The sequence below is a fragment of the Gnatocerus cornutus genome, chromosome 9 (assembly GCF_029298725.1).
Source record: "Gnatocerus cornutus isolate USDA-ARS CGAHR chromosome 9, icGnaCorn1.1, whole genome shotgun sequence".
NCBI lineage: Eukaryota > Metazoa > Arthropoda > Insecta > Coleoptera > Tenebrionidae > Gnatocerus > Gnatocerus cornutus.
Genome location: NC_142241.1, coordinates 3,014,603 through 3,040,390, shown reverse-complemented (window position 1 = coordinate 3,040,390; position 25,788 = coordinate 3,014,603). Strand labels below are relative to the sequence as shown.

General features: G+C 35.3%; 5 protein-coding genes and 1 long non-coding RNA gene across 7 annotated transcripts; 2 read left to right on the top strand and 4 right to left on the bottom strand.

The window, feature by feature from the left end:
• Positions 1-3,363: 3,363 nt before the first annotated feature.
• pcs (SH3 domain-binding protein parcas) lies at positions 3,364-7,985 on the bottom strand. Its single transcript, XM_088045772.1, has 4 exons — positions 7,551-7,985; positions 5,147-5,324; positions 4,982-5,100; positions 3,364-4,410 (listed from the first exon to the last, which is right to left on the bottom strand). Exons 1-4 carry the CDS (start codon positions 7,653-7,655, stop codon positions 3,709-3,711), a joined length of 1,104 nt encoding a protein of 367 aa, XP_087901898.1. The 5' UTR covers positions 7,656-7,985; the 3' UTR covers positions 3,364-3,708.
• Positions 7,986-8,164: 179 nt separating this feature from the next.
• On the top strand, positions 8,165-13,651 carry LOC148167808 (sin3 histone deacetylase corepressor complex component SDS3). Its single transcript, XM_088045882.1, has 4 exons — positions 8,165-8,406; positions 8,452-9,015; positions 9,069-9,274; positions 13,520-13,651. Exons 1-4 carry the CDS (start codon positions 8,286-8,288, stop codon positions 13,610-13,612), a joined length of 984 nt encoding a protein of 327 aa, XP_087902008.1. The 5' UTR covers positions 8,165-8,285; the 3' UTR covers positions 13,613-13,651.
• Positions 13,545-14,941, bottom strand: LOC148167807 (E3 ubiquitin-protein ligase MARCHF2-like). The gene is made up of 2 exons (XM_088045883.1): positions 14,309-14,941; positions 13,545-14,258 (listed from the first exon to the last, which is right to left on the bottom strand). Exons 1-2 carry the CDS (start codon positions 14,435-14,437, stop codon positions 13,638-13,640), a joined length of 750 nt encoding a protein of 249 aa, XP_087902009.1. The 5' UTR covers positions 14,438-14,941; the 3' UTR covers positions 13,545-13,637.
• A 1,798-nt stretch (positions 14,942-16,739) lies between these two features.
• On the top strand, positions 16,740-17,745 carry LOC148167806 (2-aminoethanethiol dioxygenase). Its single transcript, XM_088046017.1, has one exon. The coding sequence runs from the start codon at positions 16,937-16,939 to the stop codon at positions 17,624-17,626; it is 690 nt and encodes a 229-aa protein (XP_087902143.1). The 5' UTR covers positions 16,740-16,936; the 3' UTR covers positions 17,627-17,745.
• Positions 17,733-19,162, bottom strand: LOC148167805 (E3 ubiquitin-protein ligase MARCHF5). The gene is made up of 4 exons (XM_088046016.1): positions 18,803-19,162; positions 18,510-18,755; positions 18,257-18,444; positions 17,733-18,205 (listed from the first exon to the last, which is right to left on the bottom strand). The coding sequence occupies exons 1-4, from the start codon at positions 18,974-18,976 to the stop codon at positions 17,890-17,892; spliced, it is 924 nt and encodes a 307-aa protein (XP_087902142.1). The 5' UTR covers positions 18,977-19,162; the 3' UTR covers positions 17,733-17,889.
• Positions 19,163-19,637: 475 nt separating this feature from the next.
• LOC148167804 (uncharacterized) lies at positions 19,638-21,927 on the bottom strand. Of its 2 annotated transcripts, XR_015770809.1 has the most exons (4): positions 21,715-21,927; positions 21,428-21,661; positions 20,027-21,259; positions 19,638-19,970 (listed from the first exon to the last, which is right to left on the bottom strand). It is a non-coding gene; the product is annotated as an uncharacterized LOC148167804 (long non-coding RNA). The 2 variants fall into 2 exon arrangements; XR_015770808.1 differs by having other exon boundaries at positions 20,027-21,661.
• Positions 21,928-25,788: the final 3,861 nt, after the last annotated feature.

The following is a 25,788-nucleotide window of genomic DNA, read 5'->3' as shown; positions in this document are numbered from 1 at the left end:
AAAAAAACATAAATAAATATGTTTTGACCTACAAACTCTCGCAGGACCATTTAGAAATGTTTTTTGGGTGTATTAGGAGTAGGGGAGGCTTTAACAATAACCCCAACTGCGTACAGTTCCAAGCTGCGTATAAAAGATTGTTGACACAAAACCAAATTTCAGCCTCACCAACTGGAAATATGTATATCCATTTTGGATACCAGTGCAGCAGTTTCCATACCAACGCTTAATCCCAGTACTTCTGATGGTATAGTTGAGGGCCCAGTTATTTGCCAACCTATAGATCATGACTATGTACATAGTGTATATTCCTCCACCACGTATGTTGACAACGTGGTGGAATACATAGCAGGGGTTGTAAAAAAAATTAAAAAAAAAAATTATTTGTGATATTTGTTTAACGTCACTTCAAACCACATCTACAAACAACCTGCTGATCAACCTAAAAACAAGGGCGGGTTAATTAAGCCTTCAAAATCTGTTATAAAAATTTGTCAAATAGCAGAAAAATGTATTAGACAGGCTAGTAACATTTTCCACCCCAATATTTTGTTATAAGATTTCATGTATTTGTAATTAATTTTTATTCATATAACTTAAAGTATAGTGGGTGGTAGGTTTATCTCTGATAACTAAGCTTAACCTTTGCTCCTGATGCTACCCTAATATAGACGTCTGCTCTTTGATCCGGGTAGATATTCTTAATTTGAATTTCTAATAGAATAATGTATTTGATCTTTGATCCGGATGCGACCCCCATTAGACATTTGGTCTTTAACCCATTTTTATCTGTTAGAACTCATATAAAACCACCACCACCCTGTTATAATTCAATTCCGCTTTTACCATCGTACGTTGCGGTTACCCTGTAAACGTATTTTTGTCTAATATACATTTTAATTAAGTACATTGAGTGTCTCTGTGAGTGCCCATCACTGATTTCCCTTTTTAACTACGACAAGTCCCAAGAAGGTCCCATACAATCGGTTCTAATAAGAAACGAATTAAAAGATTGTGTTATTGTTCCCTGAGTTGAACGAACACATTTTTATTCAAAATAGGGTGGACAATCACAGAAATTTATTAATTAATTATATGTATTATACATTTTTTTTAGAAGTAAGATTACATCACATTTCAAATACTAAAGAGAAAAAAAGTCGCATTCGTCAAAAACTTAATAAGTTGGTATTATTTTTAAATGAATAAATGTAAATAGTAGTAAATAAGCAATATGTAAATAAAGCTTGTAAATCTTGTATATATATGTTAATGTGTTTGTAAATATAAATTGTAAAATTTGATTCCTCTTTGTTTTTTACCATCTTATTTCTCAAGAATGTGAAAACACTCTTAAGCCCGGTATTTATTAAAGATTAGTACTTGACTATAACAAGAACATCAATACTTAATTTCTAATCAGTAGTAACTAAAGGTGGAAAAATCAGCACTTAGTTGATAATGGATTTGAAGCAACTCCTAAAAAATCATTGTGACATCATGTCAGTATTAATCAAAGAAAAATGTTTTCCTTCTTTTAAATTACCCGCACATATTGATGATTGGAGCGTAGTAAGATTCTGAACGATTTTGGTTGCATTTGGTCTACGAAAACTTGTTGAGATAGAAAACATCGGTGCTCCTTGTTAATCCAACCTGCGCGCAACATTTACATGTTGAGAGATAGGCATGCCTTCTCTTTAATCTATCACCTCTCTGCCTTCATCTAAGGACAGCAGTGACTTGGTTGACAGCGTTGTCAGTAACTGGGGTAATTTTGTTATTTTAAAATTCGCGCGTATGGAACACTTTTTATTGCGTAGATTTAGTGACTTTTCTGTCATTCAAACTCTCACTGTACGAACTATAACAGATTCGGGCATACAGTGTAAATATAACATACGTTCAGTTCCAACATGTACAACGTACTTTTATAAAACTTCTCTTTCTTTCACATTGAAATTTTCATCGATGTTCAGTCTTTCCTTTTCTATAAGATCCAGCCACGACCTGCTGTATATTTACGAGCTGTGCATTCGTGCAGTTCAACTGTTTCTCCGCACATGCTTTGGAAAGCGCCACTGCTCGGGCACTTTTGGGAATATTTTATCATATTGGGTTTATTACCAACATTGTTTTTGACATTTCAAATTTGAAGTTTGAATTTTCAAATTATTACACGTTGTTTGTTGCTTTTTCAAGTTTTCGTTGTGTGCTCTGTTTACGATCGTTACTTTATTACACTTTTGTGTTTTTTGTAGCTTTCAAAAGTCAAAACTCTTACTAACCCCAAAATTTAATTTGTCAACAATGTCAAAAGCGCCCGAGCAGTGGCGCCCTCCTCGGCAAAAAAAGACGTTTTCTTGGAAACATTCTTGATACGAGGAAATGAGATTATGCACAGGCCGTAGATATACAGCAGATCGTGGATCCAGCCAATAACGTTGGAGCACATCAGTCGTGGCTTATTTCTGTTTGACGCCAGAAATGTGACAGGACAGCGTCTTTCCGTTGCGTTTAAAGGTTACGTTCATTTGTTCTGTGGTTCATTTGCAAACCGGTTAACATTAATATTTGATTGTTTTGTATTGTGTTGCATTTGATTTGACTTTATTTAAAAACTATCTTAGTGTGTGTAACGCTAAAGCGAGCAATTTCACACTAAATTTTCATTAATCTCTTATTTTAAAGGTTTCTCTTTTTTTAAATTCAAATCACGCGCCAACTCTGTTGACCAATCAATTCTCAGATACTATAGAAAAAGATAGACTTATTTAGTTGTCAGTTTTCAATGTGTTAGAAAGGGACAAAACCAATGATGCTTTTCTGAGATTGTTCGATGATGTTGGCCCAGAGTTAAGACCCCATCCACAAATCTGTTATAGTTTGTACGGTGAGAGATTGAATGACAGAAAAGTCACTAAATCTACGCGATAAAAAGTGTACCAAACGCGCGAAATTTAAAATAACAAAATAACCCCAGTTACTGACAACCCTGTCAACCTATTTCGCGTAGGAATTTAGTGTTTTTGTAGCATAATTTGCTACCAACCTATATGTCAACTGTCGAAATATCCCAATCTCTCACCGGATAAACTATATACTAAAACATCTTTGGCTTTTTAAATCGATAATCGAGCTGATTTAAAGCGATTTTCCATTTAAATATCTCTTCGAAACACTTTAATGAACTGACAAAACTGAATTACCAACTAAAATTTTAGATACGTAGTCGATTTAAATTTTCGGTTTTTCTTCGGTCGCCATTAATTTCGAATACACGTGTAGTCTAAATAGGCTATTACTTATCTGCTGTTAAATACGTAATGAATAATTTATATTAGGAGTAGAAAAAATCATACAATTGATAAAAATTTCTTTATTATGTTAGCTCTGAAAACATTCATAAACTTTTGTGCTTTACCCTCCAACTAACAAGAATGAACATTCAAAATGATCACATAACATTTAAATATCAAAATTTCTCCAGCTAACGATATTAAAAATTAGACTCTTGTAAATATCACTCAGAGTTTAGTATAAAAATTAGTAACCCTTATAAAACCACAATGTTATTAAGGTAACCAGAAATACCGTGTGACCAATTTTAACCAATAACCAAATCTCCTGAGGAAAACATACGTCGTGTAAAAAAAAATGATCACACGGTACCAAGTTCATCCTTCGTTGTAGTAAACATTGCAAAACTTAAGAAACTGCATCTGAACTTGAACACTGAGCGCCATCTTTGCTCCCCGATTTGAATTGGTCCAATTCCCGCGTGCACTCCTGCATCATCATCATGTGGTCCATTTTTTGCACCGCGTGATTGAGCTCCGACTCCCACACCCCATCCATGCTCTCCCCTTCCCCTCCATCCACCGGCCGCACCGCCAACTCCCTAAGTTTCACCTTCAGATCGTCTAAATCCTCGCAGAGATTTTCCTCGCTGACAGCTGAAGACGTTCCGCCAGGAGAACCGCAACTCGCCACATCACACTTTTCCAACTCTAAATGAAAACTCCAAGACGCGTCCTTCGTTAATTCCTCGTGAGATGGCACTAGTTCCGCTCCGACTCCAGGTTCTCTTGGTCCTCGCAACAGTTCTTCAGTCACGCTGCCTCTTTTCATGTGGATTTCGTTCGAAATCTGCTCTAATTGCTTGAGCGTTTGCGAGTACGAGATCTTTGCTCTGACAATGTCTCGTTTTATCGTCTCAATTCGGTCCTTCTGAGTGTTGAGCTGGCTCTGACAGAGAGATTTTTCGTCGAAATACGGACGAGACTTGATAATGAACTTTTGGAGGCGAGTTTCAAGTTGCTTCACGCAGTCTTCGGCTGTTTTGAAGACGTTGGCACGGCGTTGGTGCTCTCTGCCGCTTTCGGCCTTCTGATTCTCGGCCTCCATCACCTGGAAAAATTTATCCTCAGAATTATGATACAATAATATTGATCTTAGTGATTCTTGATAAAACGATAATTTAATTCTGCAATCTTCACACTTATGAAGCTGGGAGTGACCTTGGCAATGGTGTCAATTTTGTTAACACTTCATTTTGATAACAAATAAATGCAAATAATAGATTTTTTCTCTAAACGTCACAAAAAGTGACTATTTTTTAGTCGTTTTTAGACACTAAACTAGGCAATTTTGTGAGGCTACTATTTGAGACTTAATAATTAATATTTTTCACAGTAAATGTCATCAATAACATGCATAGCCATCTATGTTTTTAGTTCAATTTGCGTTCCCTTATTGTCGGCCGAGAAACTGAATTTAACGTTTGGAGAAAAAGTTGTATTTGTTATTAAAAAATGGCTTTGCTGTCTCGCTACTGAAATTCAATTGCTCGACAAAAAGTACCACTTTTCTGCCGTATAACAAAATCTACTATTTGCATAAAAACTATCATTACAATACGTAATCTTGTGACCAATTTTGACTAATTGATATGTAAATATCCTCCTATAGACCACTCTACCTTAATTGTGGCATGATTAAGCATCTCCTGCCAGGCATTATCGAATTGCCACTCATGTTGATTACTCAAAAATCGTTGTTCCGCCAGAGCTACCGTTTCTTTAGCTGCCGCATGAATTTCTATAAAAAAACGTTATTAAAGTTTTTATACTAAAAAAAACGTCACCATTGGCTCTTTGGAATTGCACTGCGGCCTTTTGGCACTCTAGCTGAGCTCGCTTTGCCACCTCCAATGCCTCATAGTACGGTCTAGCACGTTCTATACAACTTCCCAGTTTCTTGGAAAGAATCTTTAATCTTCTGGTTGATTCATTTAGTAACATGCGAAATGTTGTGTTGGATTCCTGGCAAAAACAAAAAACTTTCAAACATAAACATCTATATTTCAGAATTATTGACATCTCGGTAGGCCATGTCTGTGTAAAACGCCTCTAACAATGTGAACGACTTTTAGCATTTTGGTTCCAAAACTGTCAATGTAACATTTTGAGGTTATGAAGTAAATTACTTTTTTAAGCTAATGGATTGATGCATTTTATCATTAAATTACGTTTATTGAATTAAAGTAGTGTTTTTGAATCTCTTTATTGTCCCAATTATTTTAGGTTAATGGATAATATATTGACCTTTGCAAGTTTCAAGTGTTGTTCGGAGTTATCAGAAATGTTTGAAATGTAGTCTCCGTGATCTTTGAAGACTTTAATTGTACTTCCCTTTATTCTAAGTACAAAGCAAATATTTAATAATAGATATTTTAATCAGATTCTGAATCTACCATCATAATACAGATTTCTTCTGCTTCAGATTCCAGTTCACCTTCCTGCACTGCATAATTTTCCTCTTCAGAATCTGATGAATCAGATTTTAAGTTCATAATAATTGGTGGAATGGCATTCACATCTTAATAAAATTTACCCATTTTTCGCCAGTGCACTTTTGGAGGGCTTCACGTCAAAGATTTACTACTCTGCCTTTCGCTCCTAATTTTCCCTGAATTCGTTGGTTATAATATGTTTTGCAAAAGCCCCAAGTCAATTCAATAGGGTTGTATTGGCAGTTATAATGTGGCAGCCTTAGAACTTCATGACCCTCTGCTCTCAAAAGTTCATCAATTTCATATTTGGTGTAGTTGGCATTCACTTTGAAGGGGAGAACTAAGTCCAAAAGCTGCTTTTTCTTGAGTTTATCATTAAAAGTTATATTATGTTTCATCAACCACTGCTTTATTCCATCTTTTGATGAAGAATTTGTTGGTACTTTCTCTAATTTTGCTGAGTGGTAAGGGGCATTGTTCATCATTATGACACATTTTGATTGTAATGACCGTAAAGCAGGAATTAAATTATCAGACGCCCATTTTTTAAAAAGTTCAGCGTTCATGGCTTTATGGTAATTATTTTTGCTATCCAGTATTAGATCACAACCTGGTAGAAATCCGTTTTCAGTCCCTGCATTAAGAATGGTGTAGCGTCTTCCTTCACTCTTGAATGTTGATGGTATGCCTTTTGGATTACTTTCTAATACCCATTGACGAATTTGACTTCCATTTTCATACACCCAGGTTTCATCCAAAAACACAAAAATTGCATCTTGCTTTGATTCAGTTCCAAATATCTGGCGCAAAAACGAACTCTGCTTAGAACATTTTGTTGTTTGTCAATAATGATACTCCTTCTATGAACTTTCTTAAACTTATATCCATTTTTTTGATCAGTCTATAAAGGGTGGTTTTACTTTGTGTGAAGTCCAAATTTTCTTTGGCATACTCAAAAATTGAATCAAGGTTAATATATTCATTACTCTTGATTTTAGCAAAAATGTGGTCATTTAATGCTTCTTTAAATCCATAATCATGACAAATGGTTTTCCTTTCACTGCTTATTTTAGGTTGTAATGATTCACCAGCTGCCTTTTTAGTTAGTATTCGCTTTACAGTTGACGGCGACACCTATTTTTTAAGGAATATTATGTGAATATAATAATAATGCTTATACAACTTCTTACTCGAAAGACTAAACTGACACGTTCAATGCTGGCAGAAGCTTTGCCCGAATCAGTATATTTACCGTTTAGAAACAGTTCCAACGCAAAGGTGTCTTGAAAAAGACAGTTTTTTTCTCAATATTACAATGAATTAAACAAGAACCAATCAAAACTCAAAAGCAGTAGAAATCGTAAAAAAACGTATTGTCTAAATTTGACATTTAACGTGACACACATTACATACACATTGGAATAAATATAAATCTAAAAACACTAAATACGCTGATCTTAGAAGATTCTGCCAACATAAATTTGAATTTCCAAGGCACACTGAGGTGTCAATAATTCTGAAATATAGTATACGTCTTTGATTTACAAAACTGTCCTTTGTTTATTAAGTGATCGGGTATAAATGGTACCGAGAGTTCAATAAAAAAAGCATAAACAACCCAATCTGTCATCTATCAAATGTAATGAATTAATAACAGACATGTGTTTATCCCTTTGTTTTCTTCTAGCAAAAGAACAAGGCCAACTTGACTTTTGAATGCACAATCCCCTGGATACCGATTCACCGCCTTTCTTACATCATATTCTATTTCTAATCTGTTGATCTCATCAGTGGTAGTGTTCAATTTTTCTAGTTCCACTTGTATTCGCGGGTCCAGTTCATGGTCGTCCGGATCACTCATCTTTAAAAACAATCACTTTTTGATTCTACACTTATCGTATCACATTGTACTTGAGTTTTGTTGCATGAGCAAGAAATGCTTATTGTATTCTAATGAAGCTTCATCTAATGACGTTAACGCAATTTTATAAGGCGGCCCGTCAAGACAAACACTTAAATTGGTACTAAAGTTTTCACAAAGACAGCTTCACATGTATTTATGACTTATCGAAGAAATATAGACACAATTAATTAACACAAACAAAACAAATTCGCGATGGACGGCAGTCACGACTCAAAAGTCGATGTACTGTGACATTACAACAACAATGAGGAACACCAGCGCCATCTGGGGACCATAGAATTACAGAAATAGAGAGTCTCATGCCCCAATAAATTCTTATTTTATAATTCCCCCAGTAAATCCGCCACAAAAATCAATAAAACCATTGCGTTTGCTTGAAAACAAATTTTTGGAGCTTCAATCCTCGTAAAAATCATTTTAGTTTTAGATGTTGGCATCAAAACCGCACCTTCTCTTCTTTCAAGCTCTGTGGTTTGTGTTCTTGAACATAACCCAACTTTCACTGTTTGTAAACAGCTTCGTTTGTACCCCAGTTTCGATCAAACCTCCAAAATTAAGCTAACGGAGATGTCATATTTGGGGTCGCCGTACTCCAACTCGTACAATCAAGACTACGAATACGAAGACGAAAATTTCGACGATGAAGACGACAGAGAAAACGAGGACCCCCATGATGAAAGCGATGAAGGTAACCATCTGGCATTCCTTCTTTTGAATTTATCGTGTGCTTTAGATACTGAAGACGCGAGTGAGACGGATACAGGTCGCCATGAAGAGCCTCTGGAAATCAAAGAGCAGATGTACCAAGATAAACTTGCTAGTCTTAAGAAACGGCTGCAACAGTTGAATGATGGTACTCACTATGATTATAATAAGAAAGTGAAGAAGTTGGAGAGTCAGTATAGGGAGAGAATCCGCGTTAATATTCTCTATAGAGACTACAAGATAGAGTGTGTTGAGCGCGATTATATTGCGGAAAAGAAGGCGGCAGTGAAAGAGTTTGAGGATAAGAAAATTGATTTGAGGGAGAATTTAATCTCGGATTTGGAAGACAAAAAGAAGACAATCGAAGCTGAGCGGTACACGATGGAATTAACTGGGGACTCCATGGAAGTGAAGCCTGTCATGACCAGGAAGCTGAGAAGGAGACCCAATGACCCCATTCCTGTTCCTGAGAAACGGCGAAAGGCTCCAACCGCACAAATTACGTACCTTTTAGAAGAAAAAGAAATTGAAAACGACTTGAAAGTTATAAATAGAAGCAAAGTCTTGACGCCAGTCCGGAAGCCCAGTATTGGTTGTATTTCCTTATACCTCTCAAATTGCGTTATTTTGATTTTTTTTTTGTAGATGATAACTCAGTAAGTCAGGCTCATCTACACAGTCCTTTAAGTATTTCGTCCGGATTCAATGATGGACCTTTTATTGAGACGAGGATTGAAGATGGGAAGTTATTATACGAGAAACGTTGGTTTCATAGAGGGCAGAGCGTTTTCGTTGAAGGAAGAGACCTGCCGAAGTTTCCAGCGAATATCTCTGCCATTGGCAGCGATATGGTGAGTTTTCAAGAGAAAACAAAATTTAGTGACTTGCTGTCGCACAAATTTATTGGGTTGGCAATACTTGCAGGGGATCGTGTTTTGTAAACAAAAAGTCATTTTTTCCGCAGAGAATTTTTGTGGGCGCTAAATTCAAAATGCGGCTCTGTGATTGGTCGTTCAGCACAGCCATTACACAATGCTGTTTTTCTCCAAACGTCACAAAAAGTCACTATTTTTTAGTCGTTTTTGGACAGTAAAGTAGGCAATTTTGTTGTAAGTAATGAATGGCGCTCGTTGACATGGCAACACTTTTTCTGCCGGTTACTATTTGAGACTTACATTTTGTATGGAACTTGCACGATATGAACTTTGAAACTCTTTGAAATCAATATTTTTCACAGTAAATGTCATGAATGACAACTACATGCATAGCCATCCATGTTTATAATGCAATTTGCGTTCACTCATTGTCGGTCGTGAAACTGAATTTAACGTTTGGAGAAAAAGTAGTACAGTTGCGGTCATGATTGTCATAAAGAGTAAAGCACCCTTTATTTACTTCATTATTACTGTCACTTTTGACAAAATTGCTTGAGTTTCACATGTCAAATTGACAGTAATGCATAGACCACACTCAAATTTCCGAAATGTCAAAAAAATGACGTCCAAATAATTTTGCCCGCGACTGTACAAGGTGTTTATAAATATTTCTAGCATCAAAGGTGGCCATGAAATGTCAAAGAAATTTGCCGCTCATTATAAATGTGGGTTTAGATCTTTCAACTGACATTTGTAGTTAACCTCAATCATAGAGCAAAGTAAGTTTTGAGAAGAAAACTGTTCTAATTGTGGTATGAAACCTGAAAATTCAAAATTTTGACACAAAACCGTAACTGAAATGCCGTTGACGCAAGTAACATTATAAATAATTTTCAAGATAGTTATATTCACTATGAAAACAAAGCGGCAAAGTAGAGCACGACAGGAATTCCAGAGCCTCCCTTGATGCTAGAAAGATTTATAAACACCTTGTATTTGTTATTTGGCAGAAAAGTGGCTTTGCTGTCGCTTCGCCTTGCTACTGCAATTTAATTGCTCGACAAAAAGTACCACATTTCTGCCGTTGAACAAATTCTATTTTTTTAAAACTCCAGCAATTTCTGCAGAATATCAATCAAAAAGAATTGTCACTTCTGTCATTTTGTCACCAAATGGTGGAAGCATTTAGTAAGAAACTTGTTTTTGTTATTTTCAGTGCAGATTAGCACACAAATTTCATTATAATTTTGTTTTCCTACGACCCCATATGAAAGTGGCATTTTCCACACGGTTAAATGACTCCGAAAGTTGATGTTTTCGTACATCCATTTACGAAAGTAAAAGTCAGTAGTGTGATATGAATATATCCGCACAGACCTGTCAAAATTGACAGTTATTTTGAAAAACAAATGTAATTCTTGAATTTGTTTTAAATTTCTAGACGATTCACTGTAAAACAACATGCATAATGGTAAAAATGAATTGGTTATGTCGTTTCTGACAAGACAATTTTGACAGGTCTGTGCGGATATATTCATATCACACTAGTGACTTTTACTTTCGGAAATGGAGGTACGAAAACATCAACCATCTATGTGACTATGTGAAATACGTCACTTTTATTCATATAAAACCTCATGGTCGTAAAAAATTATATTTAGAATAAATAAGAAATGAACTATTGTCAAGGCTTATGGTTTCTTCCTGATGATGGAAGGTCGTAGGAAAAATAGTGTACACAACTCGTCGGAAAGTGTCTTTCTTGCACTCGTGTAACATCTGCACTCGGCTGCCGCCTCGTGCATCTACATTTACACTCGTACGAAATTGGTCACTTTCCGCACTTGTTATGTAAATATCTATTTTCGTCATTATGTTTTACGATTAATAAAAAAACTTGTCAGTAAAGTCACTAGATGAAAATTTGCTGTTTTTTTTACAAAAGACACATTTTCTATCCAGTGACCTTACTTGTCAGTTGCTTGGGAAGCCATCTATTAATCAAAATTGACATGTATCCATGACAGGTATCTAACTTATCCTTATAAATTCTCTGCAGGAAAAATGACGTACAAAGTCGGCCTTTTCTAACATTGGTTTAATTCCTTAAAAGTCTGATTCTCATTGCACCATTTTTTTTTTGTTAATATTTGTCAGACATTGGGCTAGAAAGGTCCACACATTAGAAGACAAAACAGCATTAAAATGGACGAAAATGTCACGATTAATAAACAATAAACTCTTGCAAATTGCAAATCTTCTTGACAATAGAAACGTCAAATTTATGATGTGTTGAGTAAACGGGGCCTGCCATTCTTTGATTCGACAACAAATCGTCTTTTGTTCATGTGGGCGGAGTTAAAACAAAATTACCAAATTCCGACATTTATTACATAGCATGTGAACCACAAAATTATTATTTACTGTAGGCCATGAAAGAGAGAGACAACCATAAAAGTCATGTCGGAGTTAAATTTTGTTTTTGATATAACCTCAATTCTTTAATAAAAATAACATTACGAAACTGCAAATAAGATAATTTTCGTGTGTAACCTCAGAATCAACAATTTTGAAAACCATTTGAAATTAAATCACAATTTAAATGTCAAAGTACCTGCTGTCAAATTTTTTCTCGACATAATTACATTTTCTCAACGCCCACTCTAAATAAAAATATTGTGGATCACACGTTATAACATAGTCTTGGGTGATATTTTTTGTCATGTCTTTGATTGAATAAACAGTCTTTTGTTTCTGTCAAGTAATTTGATGTTGTCAAACTGAACATTTTGTTAAAATTTTAATAAAAGTTCTCTTATGGAAAATTAATTACAACACGTACTTTAGCGTTTAAGCATTTTGGGACAATTTCCATCTAATAACCTCAAAATTAGCAGCTGTCAAAGTGACTATTAATATGACACGCTATGGAAATCCAAAGGTAACTGAGGATGAAAGTTTATTTGGTCTCTCGATACTTCTTTGTACAAGGTGTTTATAAATGTTTCTAGCATCAAGGGGGGCTTTGGAATTCCTGTCATGCGCTATTTTACCGCTTTGTTTTCATAGTGAATATAACTATGTTCACAATTATTTCAAATGTCACGTCTACAAGTTTTCGGTTACGGTTTTGTGGCAAAATTTTAGATTTTCAGGCTTCAAACCACAACTTGAACAGTTTGTTTTCAAAACTTTGTTGAGGTTAACTACAAATGTCAGTCGGAAATCTAAACCCACATTAGTAACGAGCGGCAAATTTATTTGACATTTCATAGCCACCCTTGATGCTAGAAACATTTATAAACACCTTGCATAACGGGTCGAAGAAGAGAATTTAGAATTTTGTATTTTTATTTCTTGGTTTTATAAAAAGATTTACATGGTTTCAAAATGGATTGTACTTTTTTTTTATTTTTTAAGTACTAATTATTACATATTTCGTCCTTTTGTAATCCCGAAGTCAATCTAATTTCTTTCAAAATAATCAATTATTCGTTTAAGTTTTGCACATAGCACTTTTTGACACTAAACACCCGCCAGGTAGACGAGTTAATATCAAAACTATTAAAATTATATTTTTCTCCAAACGTCACAAAAAGTCACTATTTTTTAGTCGTTTTTTGACAGTAAAGTAGGCAATTTTGTTATAAGTAATTAACAACGCTCGTTGACAAGGAAACACTTTCTCTGCCTAGGCAGAAAAAGTACTTTTTGTGACGGTTACTATTTGAGACTTACATTTTGTATGGCACTTGCACGATCTAAACTTTGAAACTCTTCAAAATCAATATTTTTCACAGTAAATGTCATCAATGACAGCTACATGCATAGCCATCCATGTTTTTAGTTCAATTTGCGTTCACTCATTGTCGGTCGTGGGACTGATTTTAACGTTTGGAGAAAAAGCTTGCCTCGCTACTGCAATTTAATTGCTCGACAAAAAGTACCACTTTTCTGTCGTATAACAAAATCTACTATTTTTGTAAATACAGCGAACTTTTTTAAAGCAATTTGGACAATTGTAGTAAAGAAAACTTCTTTCTTATGTTCAAGCAATCGTTACAATAGTTTTTTATATTGTTAAGTCAAGAAAAGACAAACTTGCGAAGACATCTTTAGACTCAATTTTAGCTGTTTTTGACACTAAACCCTCGATATTGCCCCACTTTTCCCCCCATCACTGTCAAAATCTCAGAAAAACTTACCGTTTTTCTTTTTCAGATTTGGGTGAAACGATCAGACGGCAACAAAGTCAAGATTTATTTGTCGAATTTAGCGCGCGGTAAGATATCGATCAAAAGGCGCGCGTCTTAAACATGTTACATGAACTAATAAACATTTATACTGTCTCAACATTAGATTCTTTACTTCCACTCTCACTAGCTTCTTGGGTTACAGGCATTATAATAATTACATCCTCGCTTTCCTTAGTTTGAAGCGCCACTTCGTCTTCTGCCTCTTCTGGATTTTCCGCAGGCACTTCTATGGTAACTTCGCAGCAGACGTTCTGGTGACTTGGAGGGATATATCTGACGACCAAATCTCTTTGCCACCATCTAAACCACATCCTTGAATGCATCCTGATTACCGAGTACACCCATAAATAATATCCGATTAACATCATTCCGATCATGATGAGCAAAGAGACGGAAGTCCATCCGGCTGCTGGCACCACTCCTGAATGATGTTGACTGTAATAATCGGAAGAAAACAGACAAGCGTAGGTGATAATGATAACAACTGGTGTAATTACAGTACAGGCAACAATGTCACTGCGAACACCTCCAGTGATGCCCCTCGGAGTCCTGCGACTTCTCACCCACTGCCAGATTGCTTGAGTCGACGTGTATCTTGGAAAACGTTCGATTTTAAATTCGACTTGGCACAATTCGCACGAAGTAGTATTAGATTCACCCAGCCATCGTTCGAGACAAGAACGATGGACAAAGCCCACGGTTCCCTGGAAAATCGACATTTAGGGGGTGAAGGGTTGAACCTCACAATCGAAACCTTGCAAAGACAAGGGGCTATCAAATCTTCGTTATTTTCGTTTTCGTAACAAATTCGACATTGGAGGGAAATTATGGAGGCTTTGAGGTCTAGAACAGCGGGGCACGTCGGGACTGTCGGTTTTATCATGTTTATCGTCAGTCAAGTTGACGTTGACAGGTTAAGGTTGGAAACGGCGGAAATCTAATTTTAGGGATTTTGTTATTTTTGAAATTTACTTTGATCAAAAACTAACAGAGATCACACTGAGTAAAGTTTTTATCTAGTTGGCTGGCTCCTCGTAAACGTGACTTAGTTTAATATAAAACATCAATAGGTAATTGACAGATGTTGGTGGATAGGTATGTATTAAGACCAGACATACGTTCGCGGGGTAATTGATAATTACTATCGCGGAAACAAAATTTCGCACATCAAATTGATTGATGGTTAAAAATTGTAAACTGTCCTTTGTCTTTATAACCTTAAAATTTATAAAAGACTCAGCAAGTGTCAGAAATTTACTTTGTGTCAGTCACAATGACAATAAAGCTTGATTTACATTGCCATGTCAAAAAGTGATGTTCGAAATTTTGATTCCGATAGTAATATAGTTCGTACAGAGAGAGATTGAATGACAGAAAATTCACTAAATTTACGCGCGAAATTTGAAATAATAAAATAAGCCCACTGACTGTCAACCAGTGACATGTTATAATATACGTTATTTAGTTAAAGTCAATGCTGTCAACCGAGTTTGCGTAGGAATTTAGTGTTTTTAGTGTATTTTATAGCATAATTTGCTGCCAACCTATATGTCAACTGTCAAAATCTCTCAATCTCTCACCGGATATATACTTCAGCCAAGTTGGTCTGAGCCACTATAAAAGTATAAAAATTTGCGGGCTACCGCAACGGGACAGCTTCAAAAGATTCTCAAGTGCACATAATGAGGGTTTATTTCCTCAAGTTTGCACCCTGCGATAAGAACAGCATCCCTAAACAGGCCAGATGTCTCGTCATAAATGACAAAATACCGCAAACTGTCCGGTTGCGGTTGCCGTCTAATTTTTATGATTTTATGGTGGCTCAGACGAACTTGGCTGAACTATACTATAACACTAAAGTGCAGCTCATTGCTATGTTTACTCTCCTGTATATACTTTCGAAAATTTTTGGGTGTAAATCAAGCTTTCATTGTTGGAAAATTGAATGTAGCGTTTTTTGAGGTTAACACGTTGTCAAAGTTTAGTGTATTAATCAATATCCAATTAAAAATGTATTGTAAAAGAAAGATTTTAATAGAGATTTAACAACTTTTAGCAATGTTGTACAAGATGCACGCATACCACAGCTGCGTCAAGGTCAAATGCTTTTGCTGCCAATTGCTACTGATAAAAATCAAATCGGTAGGGGATGCTGCCAACTTAACTTTTTAAAGTTACTAGATTCATAAAGTACCGCAATAATGACTGCTATCCATTGTAAAGTCCATTTTTTTTAACACCACCAACACCGCACTCTCGCACCACTTTACAAATGTCAAATTCTGGGGGAAAATGGTGCCAACTTGTCATTTCCAAATCAAGATTCCAACCTGAAATAAAGAAATAACTGTTAAAGTGAACACTTGCAACCTAAAGTCCGTTTTTTTATTAAAAAACCACCAACACCACACTCTCCCACCACTTTACAACCGGCAACGTCGTCGATGGTGACTTTTTGGTGATAAAATCAAATAGGTTAGCTGTCTAATTGACAATTTGATTACACAAAACGGCCTTTCAGGCTGTGCCGAGTCTTAATCCTTTGATTTGCAAACCAACAGGGTTTAAAAGAAACGTTTTTAACGGGGAAACAGTGCGTAATTTTCTGAAATGTCAAAAATTTGACAACAATTTTTTCACCAAAAATCTCCTTAGGCAACGTTGCCGGTTGTAATGCAGGGAAAAATTGCATTGTTGGTGGTTTAAAAAAAACGGACTTTACCTATGCATTAGAGAGAGATACGGCTATTTTTGCCAGAAAATGGCGGACATTTTTAAATTTCCCGCAATTTTATGTTGTCTAAGGGGGAAGGGTTGAATCTAAAAGGGTTTTTAAGCAGAATTCAAAACTGAAAACAGAAAAAAATTATCAGGTCTGGTTTTTTACTTATACAGGTTGTTTCTCTTAATTGACTATAAGCTCATATCTCCATTTATTTTTGGAAAAAAAAAAATAATTTTGGCACAATCATAGATCATTTAGTGCAGCTTTTAAAACCACAACTTGAACAGTTTGTTTTTAAAACTAACTTTATTCAATGATTGAGCTTAACTACAAATGTCAGTTGAAAAATCTAAACCCACATTAGTAACGAGCGGCAAATTTCTTTGACATTTCATAGCCACCCTTGATGCTACAAACGTTCATAAACACCTTGTACTTAAATATGCATAAATGAAGGAAATTGTCATGTAATTCTGTCAAGATTTGTCGAACGTACTCCACAATCTGCCCATCAGATATCTGACAGTTAAGATGATCACGTACTGCGATTAGATGACGTTTACAGATGTAGAAAAGTTCAGTTTTTCACCATACAAATAATCTGATTAATCTACCAGTGATCGTTTACTTTCTTCCACCATAAAAAGAGAATTCGTCATGTTGAGCAGTCCAATGGGTACTTTATTGCGTCAGGCAGTGACAACGTTTACCAACAAAGAAATGTTTTACCAAAATATGGAGATTCTGAAGGCTCTTTTGGACAAGATATCAGCCGAAGACGTGAATTTGCACCCTCAATTCATGACTGAAGCTTTATGGCAACGCCCCAACAAGGCCCCAGTGACTTACGTCGACATTCATGAAGATTATAACCTCACTATTGGCATATTCATTTTAAAACCAAACATGAAACTACCTCTTCATAATCACCCCAAGATGTATGGCCTCATCAAAGTCCTCGGAGGCAAGATAAAAGTCATCAGTTATTCAATAAACACGGAGAAAACTCAACAAATCGACAATAAAAATCCTGGAGTGATGAAATTCATCACAGCTGAGAAGTCAGCTGAAAGTATTTTAGATGAACATTGCGAGTGCTGCTTGGTTGAACCTGAAAGTCGAAACCTCCATGAGATTGAAAGTATCGGCGGACCTGCCGCGTTTATTGATATCTTATCGCCGCCTTATGACTCTGTCATGCCAGAAGGAAGAGTAAGAAAGTGCAGCTATTATAGAGTGTTAAGGGAAGTCGCGCCTTCGGTGTTCCGACTACAGGAAATTGCATCGCCTGGTTGGTACTGGACAGATTCGTTTCCTTATACAGGGCCGGAACTTACACAATCCTAGCTAGAGATTTGTTTATAATTAAATTATGTTAATACGTTATCATTCCACGAGTATTTTCTTATGTTATCTAGTCGCGTGTATTGTAAACTTGCCAATTAAATAAATGTTTGAACTGTTCAGTGATATGTTTAATGTGGGAATTGTCAATTTTGACATAAAATTCGACGTAACTTGTGTCAAAAGAAAAACAGACGGAAACTTAACAACGTCTAGTAAAACTATAATAAAAACAAAACGACACAATTTGTCCTAACATTAACAACTCAATCACTGCTCCTGTTGTGCAAATATGTAGAAATATTAGCTTCTGTATAATCTAAAATCTTCCGTTGACACTGCCGTATATACTGTTGTTGTTTGTGATATATTCTCAGAAATCCTTTAACAGTGATGAATGTAACTCCCCCCAAGATGGTCCTATGAAAATTACTCTTCACTGAATTATAAAACAACTTTCCAAATAAATTTGCAATCGTTGGCATAAGCAGCGCCCCACATAATATCCTAGTGGCAGACACAGGGCTGCTTATTGGAGGCAACTCGTTAATTGATTCCGTCTCAGATTGGAAAACATCAACTCTAACAAAGAAATAACATGTCAATTTGAAGACACAGAGAATTTTGTAATACCTAAATGGTAGTACACTATGAATTATGGGTATCTTTGGAAAATGACGTCGCATAAAGTTGAGTAAAGCGTCCTCCCAACAGATTAAACGGCCTAAAATTAGAGCGACTGGAATGGAGGGAAGGCCTAATAGTAGCACCAAAGGATCTGCTTGTTCCATTAGGTCTATTCCTTCTTTGTGCCCAATCACCTACAAAACACAGTGATTTTCGTCATGTGTACTTTTTTTTGATGAGGTCTGAACAATTTTTGCACCTGCATCACAGTAATCGCTCCATATGTGACTCCAGTCCAATAAATAGCGCTCGCCGCAATCCCCGCTGCGAGGAATAAGGAGCCTCGGAAAATAATTCCATCAACTGTATCTAATAACAGAACAAACAGCCCCATGTTGGGAAAGACTATAATATACTCGGTTTGACATTGTGGGCACACTACCCTGCCTGCTTGACCCGACTTTTCCTTTTCATCCACCCATCGCTTAAGACATGACTGGTGCACCTGCGACTCCACAATTAAGACTTTGGGGAATTTTTGAGGTTACTCACCCATTTGGTAGTACCACGACACTTGCATGGTTGCACCCATAAGGCGTCCAAGTCTTCGTCTTCTGTAGCAAAACAGACCCAACAACACTTACGGGAGTCTCGTTGTCTGAGTTCGACGCCTGGAAGGCCAGAGTGCGTACCGGTGGTGTTTTCGAGGGGTTCTTGGGTTTCCATTTTTCGTTCAATTAGACGGGTAAATTCATGATATCGGTGGTGGAAGCGAATTGTTCAACGAAAATTTTTATTGTACGTCAAAAATGTCAAAACAATTTTTTGCGACAATGTTGACAACCGCGCGTGGATGGAAAATTAAGGAACTAAAAACTAAGTCGACATCTTAGATTAGTTCGAGTATAGATAGCCGACTCTATCACTCTCATTTTGATACCGAATCTAGCGCAATCTATAAAAATCTGGCCGTACTATTTTGAAGAGTCTAGACAACAACCACACCAAATGTGGTGTTTGTCTTTGCTATTTTAAGAATAGGTTTTTATCTTTGCTATTTTTTCTTTTTATGAATTTGATAGAAATTAAAACAAAACAAAATATAAAATAAAAGAGTATATTAAAAAGTAATAAACGCAATAACAAGTACTGGAAACAAGAGTTATGATAACTGTGTTAACACATCACAATTTTCAATACCTAATTCAAGATCATATGGTTCAAACTATACAATGATAAACTCAAAATATGATGATTAATCAATTAATTACTAAACAAACACGTTTTCAACAACTAAGAGAAAATGTTGAATAATAAAATCCACTTAATGTTTTAAAGGAAAAATTGTATGTTGAAAAAATGTATCAAATTCAATTAAATCTCCCAACGTATACATTTAAAAAAAAGCATAAACTAGAATATGTGAAAAATGGAGGTACACGCTGGTACTCCATATAAATTAAACAATAATTACATGTATACAAATACACTATCTGTGTAAAATCATTCGTAAAGATTGACCACAATCAACCCAAGTTAACAATTATTTACAGGCAAATTTAAAGCAGACAGTGGAAAATTTTTCAGTGTGCTTCCATAAAAACACTAAATCAAAATGTCCCAAGCAAACTTGAAGTTTTTGGTGGAATCGCCGATCCTGGAATTGTTAATCCGCTAAAGCCAAATATTTGTAACATTTCTGTCAGATGGAGTGTGTACTCTGAAAATATTGGTTCATATTAGATCGTAATGTATTAAAATGATTTTCAGTCTTACTTTTTGGACATATTATCACCACACCCAGGAACACAACACCCTGTTCATCCTGTAGTCATTTTCACAAACAACATTATAATGTTAACTTGGGTAATTAAACTACTAATTATTTACACTACACAACCTTATCACTACATTTGACACTAAACTAAAACGAAATTAAGAAAATAGACAAGGAAATTCGGAAAACACTTTTAACGAAAGCGCAAAACAAAATGCAAGTGCAAATTTGCAGACTCTGCACAAATTTGAATTCCAAGAATCTGTCAACGCTTGAATTATAAGGTCACTAGATCAAATTGTCTGTTTTGTAAGGTACCGCTGTTAGTGACAAAAAGAAAGACAACGATATCTTCTGTCTATCTCTACATGCGCACTAAATTTAAATGTTGTTTGTGTGGACACATTGCTTTATGAACTGTCAATTCTTGTCAAATATCGTTTGTAATAAAATGGTTTGAATGTGCGATTTCTCAACACGAATCGTTATGGTGTATTTGTTTCCTCCGCCGTAAGTTAATACTATTTGACGTTTTATGTACGACGACTTTCCACTAATTTCAGAAAACTCCAAATAGAAGGTAGATGGAAGCCCTATCGAAGCCGACAATCATTGTGACATTGGTTAAGCAGTACGTATTGGAGGAATACTAAAGTTGGTTTTTGCATATGAACCCTTGAGTACTTCTTATAAGATTATGGAATTTTGTACTTGTTAGTTTACGAATTCCGTGAACTAAATTTAAATAATGTTCCCCCAATTTGTCTTCAATCGCTTTTGTGTTTCAATAGCCCCAATACCAACATGAACTTCTTGCATTCAGGCGAATAACTCGTTCATCTTATTGTTAATATGAGTTGAAAATCAAATCTATGGGCAAGAAAATGGAAGAAGGAAGGCCACTCACATGTGGTACATCACAAAACCTGCGTTATGGACAGAAATATTATTTCAAATGCCTAAAACACAAGCAATGATATTGTAAAGTGTAAGTATATCGGCCTCAACGGTAAACGTTCTCAAAATGTGTTGTAGGACCAACTGACTGCTATCCTTAATGTAACAGCGGGGCCTCATAAAGTAGCAGGTGGACAAGACACAGTCATTGCACTCATCACTTGAACAGTGCAGATATACAGTCTCATGAGGAAGACACACCATCGCTTTCAACATCAGCGGCAGAAGATGGTTGGTTTGAAGCCACTGCTACCTCCTCATAATGAATGTGAAAACTGAAAATGCAATGGGACATGAAATATACATAAGATATGCAAAACTGGTTCTATAGTTTAATGTGGCGTACGAAGGTCCTAAAACGCATTCAAATGGTCTCCTGTAGTGTTAAAAATAGATGTAATTTTGTATTTCAGGGTGATTTAAGTAAATAATTTTAACATAACCTTAATATTTGTTCTTGATATTCATTCATTTTGTTGCAGTTGTTTTGCATAAACTCATTCAAGATCTTAAACATGTCTACTTCTTCAAACTTGTAAATTCTTTCTTCTTAATAGCCCCTTTAAAATATCTCATGTACTTCATTTTCTGCTCATGTACTTGCTACTTCCATTTGTGCAATGCTTTCTCTCAGTTACTTTAACATCTCATCATTGTTACTACATCGTCGGGAGAAGCTACAATATAATAAGTGCTAATAGCATATTCTAATTAGGGCGTTACTGCATACAAGTCGAATCGTTGGAGATTAGAAAAGACAGTGCTTGAAGTCCGAGACCGTTTCTGAGTGTTGCACCTCCTTAACGTGCTAAAATGGAATCGGTTCTAATGTCGGTTCGCTCACCTCTTACGTATTCACATAGTCTGTTATAATGTTGGAACCAATTTTCTTTTGTACCCACGGTTTATTTAAGTGTATTTTAAACAAATAAATTTAAGATAACCTTACATTTTGTCAATGACAAATTTTACGTCAACAATTTTATGACAATTCCCTAGAATCTTGCGTCTCGTTCTAACCCATTGATTTATGGACTATGTCTGTCTCTCTTGAATTGCGCACTGGAAAACTAACAGCGGTACCTTATAAAAAAGACAATTTGATCTAGTGACCTTATTGAATTAAAATACCTAGCGCCACCTAGATCAGAATCCGGAAACAATAATTTATGTTAAAGCCAGATTTTTATAGATGGCGGTAAAGTAGCTGAAAAGCTACAGCATTGCCGACTTCATCTTATACCAAGCCTGTTCAATTTTGATTTCTCCCCTTTGCAAAAAGTTCCCTCAAGGTCATCGCCGTACATACGCCAGCGACCCCAACGACGAAAAAACGTATCAAATATCAAATTCTGGTGATAATTCTTTCATTTTGGTGACATTTCCGTCACTTTGAAAGTTGAAGTGATGATAGGTTAGGTATGTCGGGTAAATTCATCAAAAATTACGGCATCTGGAATGCAAGAAAAGCGATTTCTCCGAACTTCCATAAAGAAAACAGATCATTCTCTTCGCGGAAACGGCTACTAATCAGAAATATATAATTAAAAATCAAAAAATGCCAGAACTTGTGTTTCAAGAAATTGTCGAGAGTGGCGCCATTAATCAAACACTTTAGATGAGAAAGTTCCCCTAAGAGGGCCGGGATTAAATTTGGAAGGTTTGAAACTTTGCTAAAACTTTCCCCCACAATTGTGAGATACCGCTGCGGTCGCTGCAAATGCCACGTGAATGATTCTAATGATTCTGATTGGCCGAACTGGTTGCTAGGAGCATTGAGTCGTTATGGTTGTTACAAACATAGAAAAGGTTTTTGTTTATAAAATAGAACGTCAGCTTCGTAGTTACCGTTGTCTCCTATGAATGTGGCGCCATCCAATTTTTGGATATGGAACTAAATTGAAAAAAAACTGTCAAAAGTACGCTCTCGCCGGGATTCGAACTTGATGCACTTGTGCTGCGCTTTTGCTGTTGTCTTCAGTAACTCTTTCTTCCCTCCTTACTCCATTAGCGATTCTCCCTAATAGTCATATTTTCATGGAAAATAACATGCTTCAATTTTTTCCATAAATATGAACATATCAAGGAGCCTTTTTAGCAGCGCCACATATTTTTTGGATATTGCACAATTTAACAATGGAACATCAATTAGGTATCTCCGTTTTGGATTTTTTTTATTGCTTAACGTAGAATAACATTAAATACTGCACGAACCAATAATAGGAAGAGGTAAGCATAACAATAACACAATAGATCAGTTTTGAACATCTAAAAACGGAAAACTTACCATGTTAAATTAAAAGGTGTGGATCAAAATATCGTCAAGTTTCTTAATAATTTTTGCGGGAAGAGTAAAAGCAATTTTAGAAGAAATGTCTTTATTAGCCTTTTTTACTGTTTTTGAATCAGCAATATCAATTATTTAAAAACTTTAAAATAAAATTATTAATTTTAAAACTAAGGTCCGGTTTACAAAAACTAAATTTAAAACTTAAATTTCAATAAACTATACTTAAAATCATGTTAAAAGTAAAAATTAAAATCATGTAAAAATAATCAAATTAGCAGGATTAACTTAATTTTAATTGAATTATTTTGTAAACCGACTCTAAATGTAAAAACTAACAACGAACAAGTGCAAATAGATTTTAGATATAAAATAGTTAATGTGTATATAATAAATGTTTAACACAATTAATTAGGGGCAGGTCCAGCTCAGGTGTCAATATTTAAACGTCGCAATAAATACTAACGATTAAACAGAAAAATGTTTTTACAATCTTTTATTTGAGGGGTTTTAGAACAGAATGTTTATTATCTAAAGAATAGAGTTTCGAAATGGGTCATCTTCTCTGAATAACTGTCAATAAGCAAATATAACTAAGATAAATTAAATGAACAAAGAGTTAATTAAGTAACCAATTTTTACAAAGAAATTTGACGAGAACCAGATTGGAATAATAACAGTGCACAAACTAATTTTGAGTATCCTTTTTTAAAATTGCTATGTTGTCACCTAAACAAAGTGCCAAACGATATTTTTACCTCAAAAACTTTGTATTCCGTATCATTTTTTTTGTTATGTCAATTTAAAAAATAGTTAAAAACCATAGAAAAGAAATTCTTTTCCAGGTTTATTTAAAGATATTAACGTATTTATGGATATAAATATTAAAATATATCAGGAAAAACAAGGATGACAAAAACAAAAAAAATAATATGCAGTTTATCATGTTTAGGCGTCTACTTTGATGCGAATTTTTACACTCACAAAAATTTGTTCTTTTTTATCTTAATTTTGAATTAATTGTATTTAAACAATGTAAAAACTTTAGTTTTAAATAAAAAAAGGTTTATTACTAACAAAGATATAGCTATTTGATTTAAGAATCCAATTTGAAAATTGGTATTATTGAAAAGACATACCAGTAGCTTTTAAAAGCAACATGATAGGGTTAAAAGCATACGTAAAAATGTGATCTACCTATTGCACATAACAGTTTTTAGGGTACCAAAACGCAGTGTAATTGTTACTCTTACCCTTGAGTATTAAAATTATTTTTATACTCAATGCTCTTACATACAATGTGTTTCCCGTGTAGCCTCTTTCTTGTTATTTTTGGAAACGGTTCCACAAATTATGCATTTCTTGTTGCAACTGATTTGAATTTTCAGGAAGTGCAGTTTTTCCTGAAGAAATTCTGTTTAAATCTTTTATATATTGAAAAATATATATCTTTATAAAAGTGTTAAAAATTTGAGACTTAATTGTTTCACTGTGCTCACAATTCTGAAAATTAAAATCAATTGAACAACGAATGTGGCTAATAACTCTTCCTAAAATATGATAGTGGTAAATAGCAGATGGTACTAGAATCTTGACATAATTGTAGATTTTTATTAGAACTTTAATTACGTCAATATTCATGTACTGCAAATGCTTTTTATCACTGTCGTATTCCCTTAGTTCCACAAGTCTATGATGAAGATGATCGGGATCGCCGTAATGTTTTAGGTTACATAGACATAATTCACAATGAAACTTTTCAGGTGAAATGTTATTAATGAGAAACCCGCCTATGTAACCTAAAACATGAATGTTGTTCACTTCACCGTCATCATCGACTTCTGGAGGAAACCATCGATCAACAGCAGCCCGTGTCTGACCATCATTTCTTGTGTTTGACTCGAGATAATGTCTAACTGTTTGGACCAGATTGTCATCGTCTGACTCGCAATTAAATCCACGAGAGTGAAAACAATTAAAATTTCTTATTAGCAGCGTTTTAAAGTAGGGAATAAACGCTTTGCAAGTTGGATTTGTGTTTCTGACTCCGTATTGCCTTATTTGACCAAAAAAATTCTCTATGGGATCCTGATTAAAAGCGCGTGCTGGAAACGAGCTGATCCCATGTTTTTTGAGAGTTTTTTTGATCAAAATAAAGCCTTCCAGAGTCCGACGCCATCCATCTAAAACTGGAGGTCTGACCAAATCTCCAGCTTTGGATTTCACAAATTCCATCTCATTAAACATTTTTTTCCCTTCTATCCACTGCCGCAAATGAGGAGATTTAATTGTAACCATCTCCCGTAGAGGTTTTCCACGACAATGTCCAAACCCTCCATTGACGCTATCAAAAATCTGGTCCAAACAGTTGAACAGACAAGCAGTTTCTTGTGCTTCAGGTGGTAATAAACATCTCCCGCCTTCTCCGCCCGCGTCGGCAATCATAGTCGAAGCTACAGTCCTGCTAAAAACTTGGGTGCATAACGAAACTTTCATTTTTTTTTTATCTCGAGGATC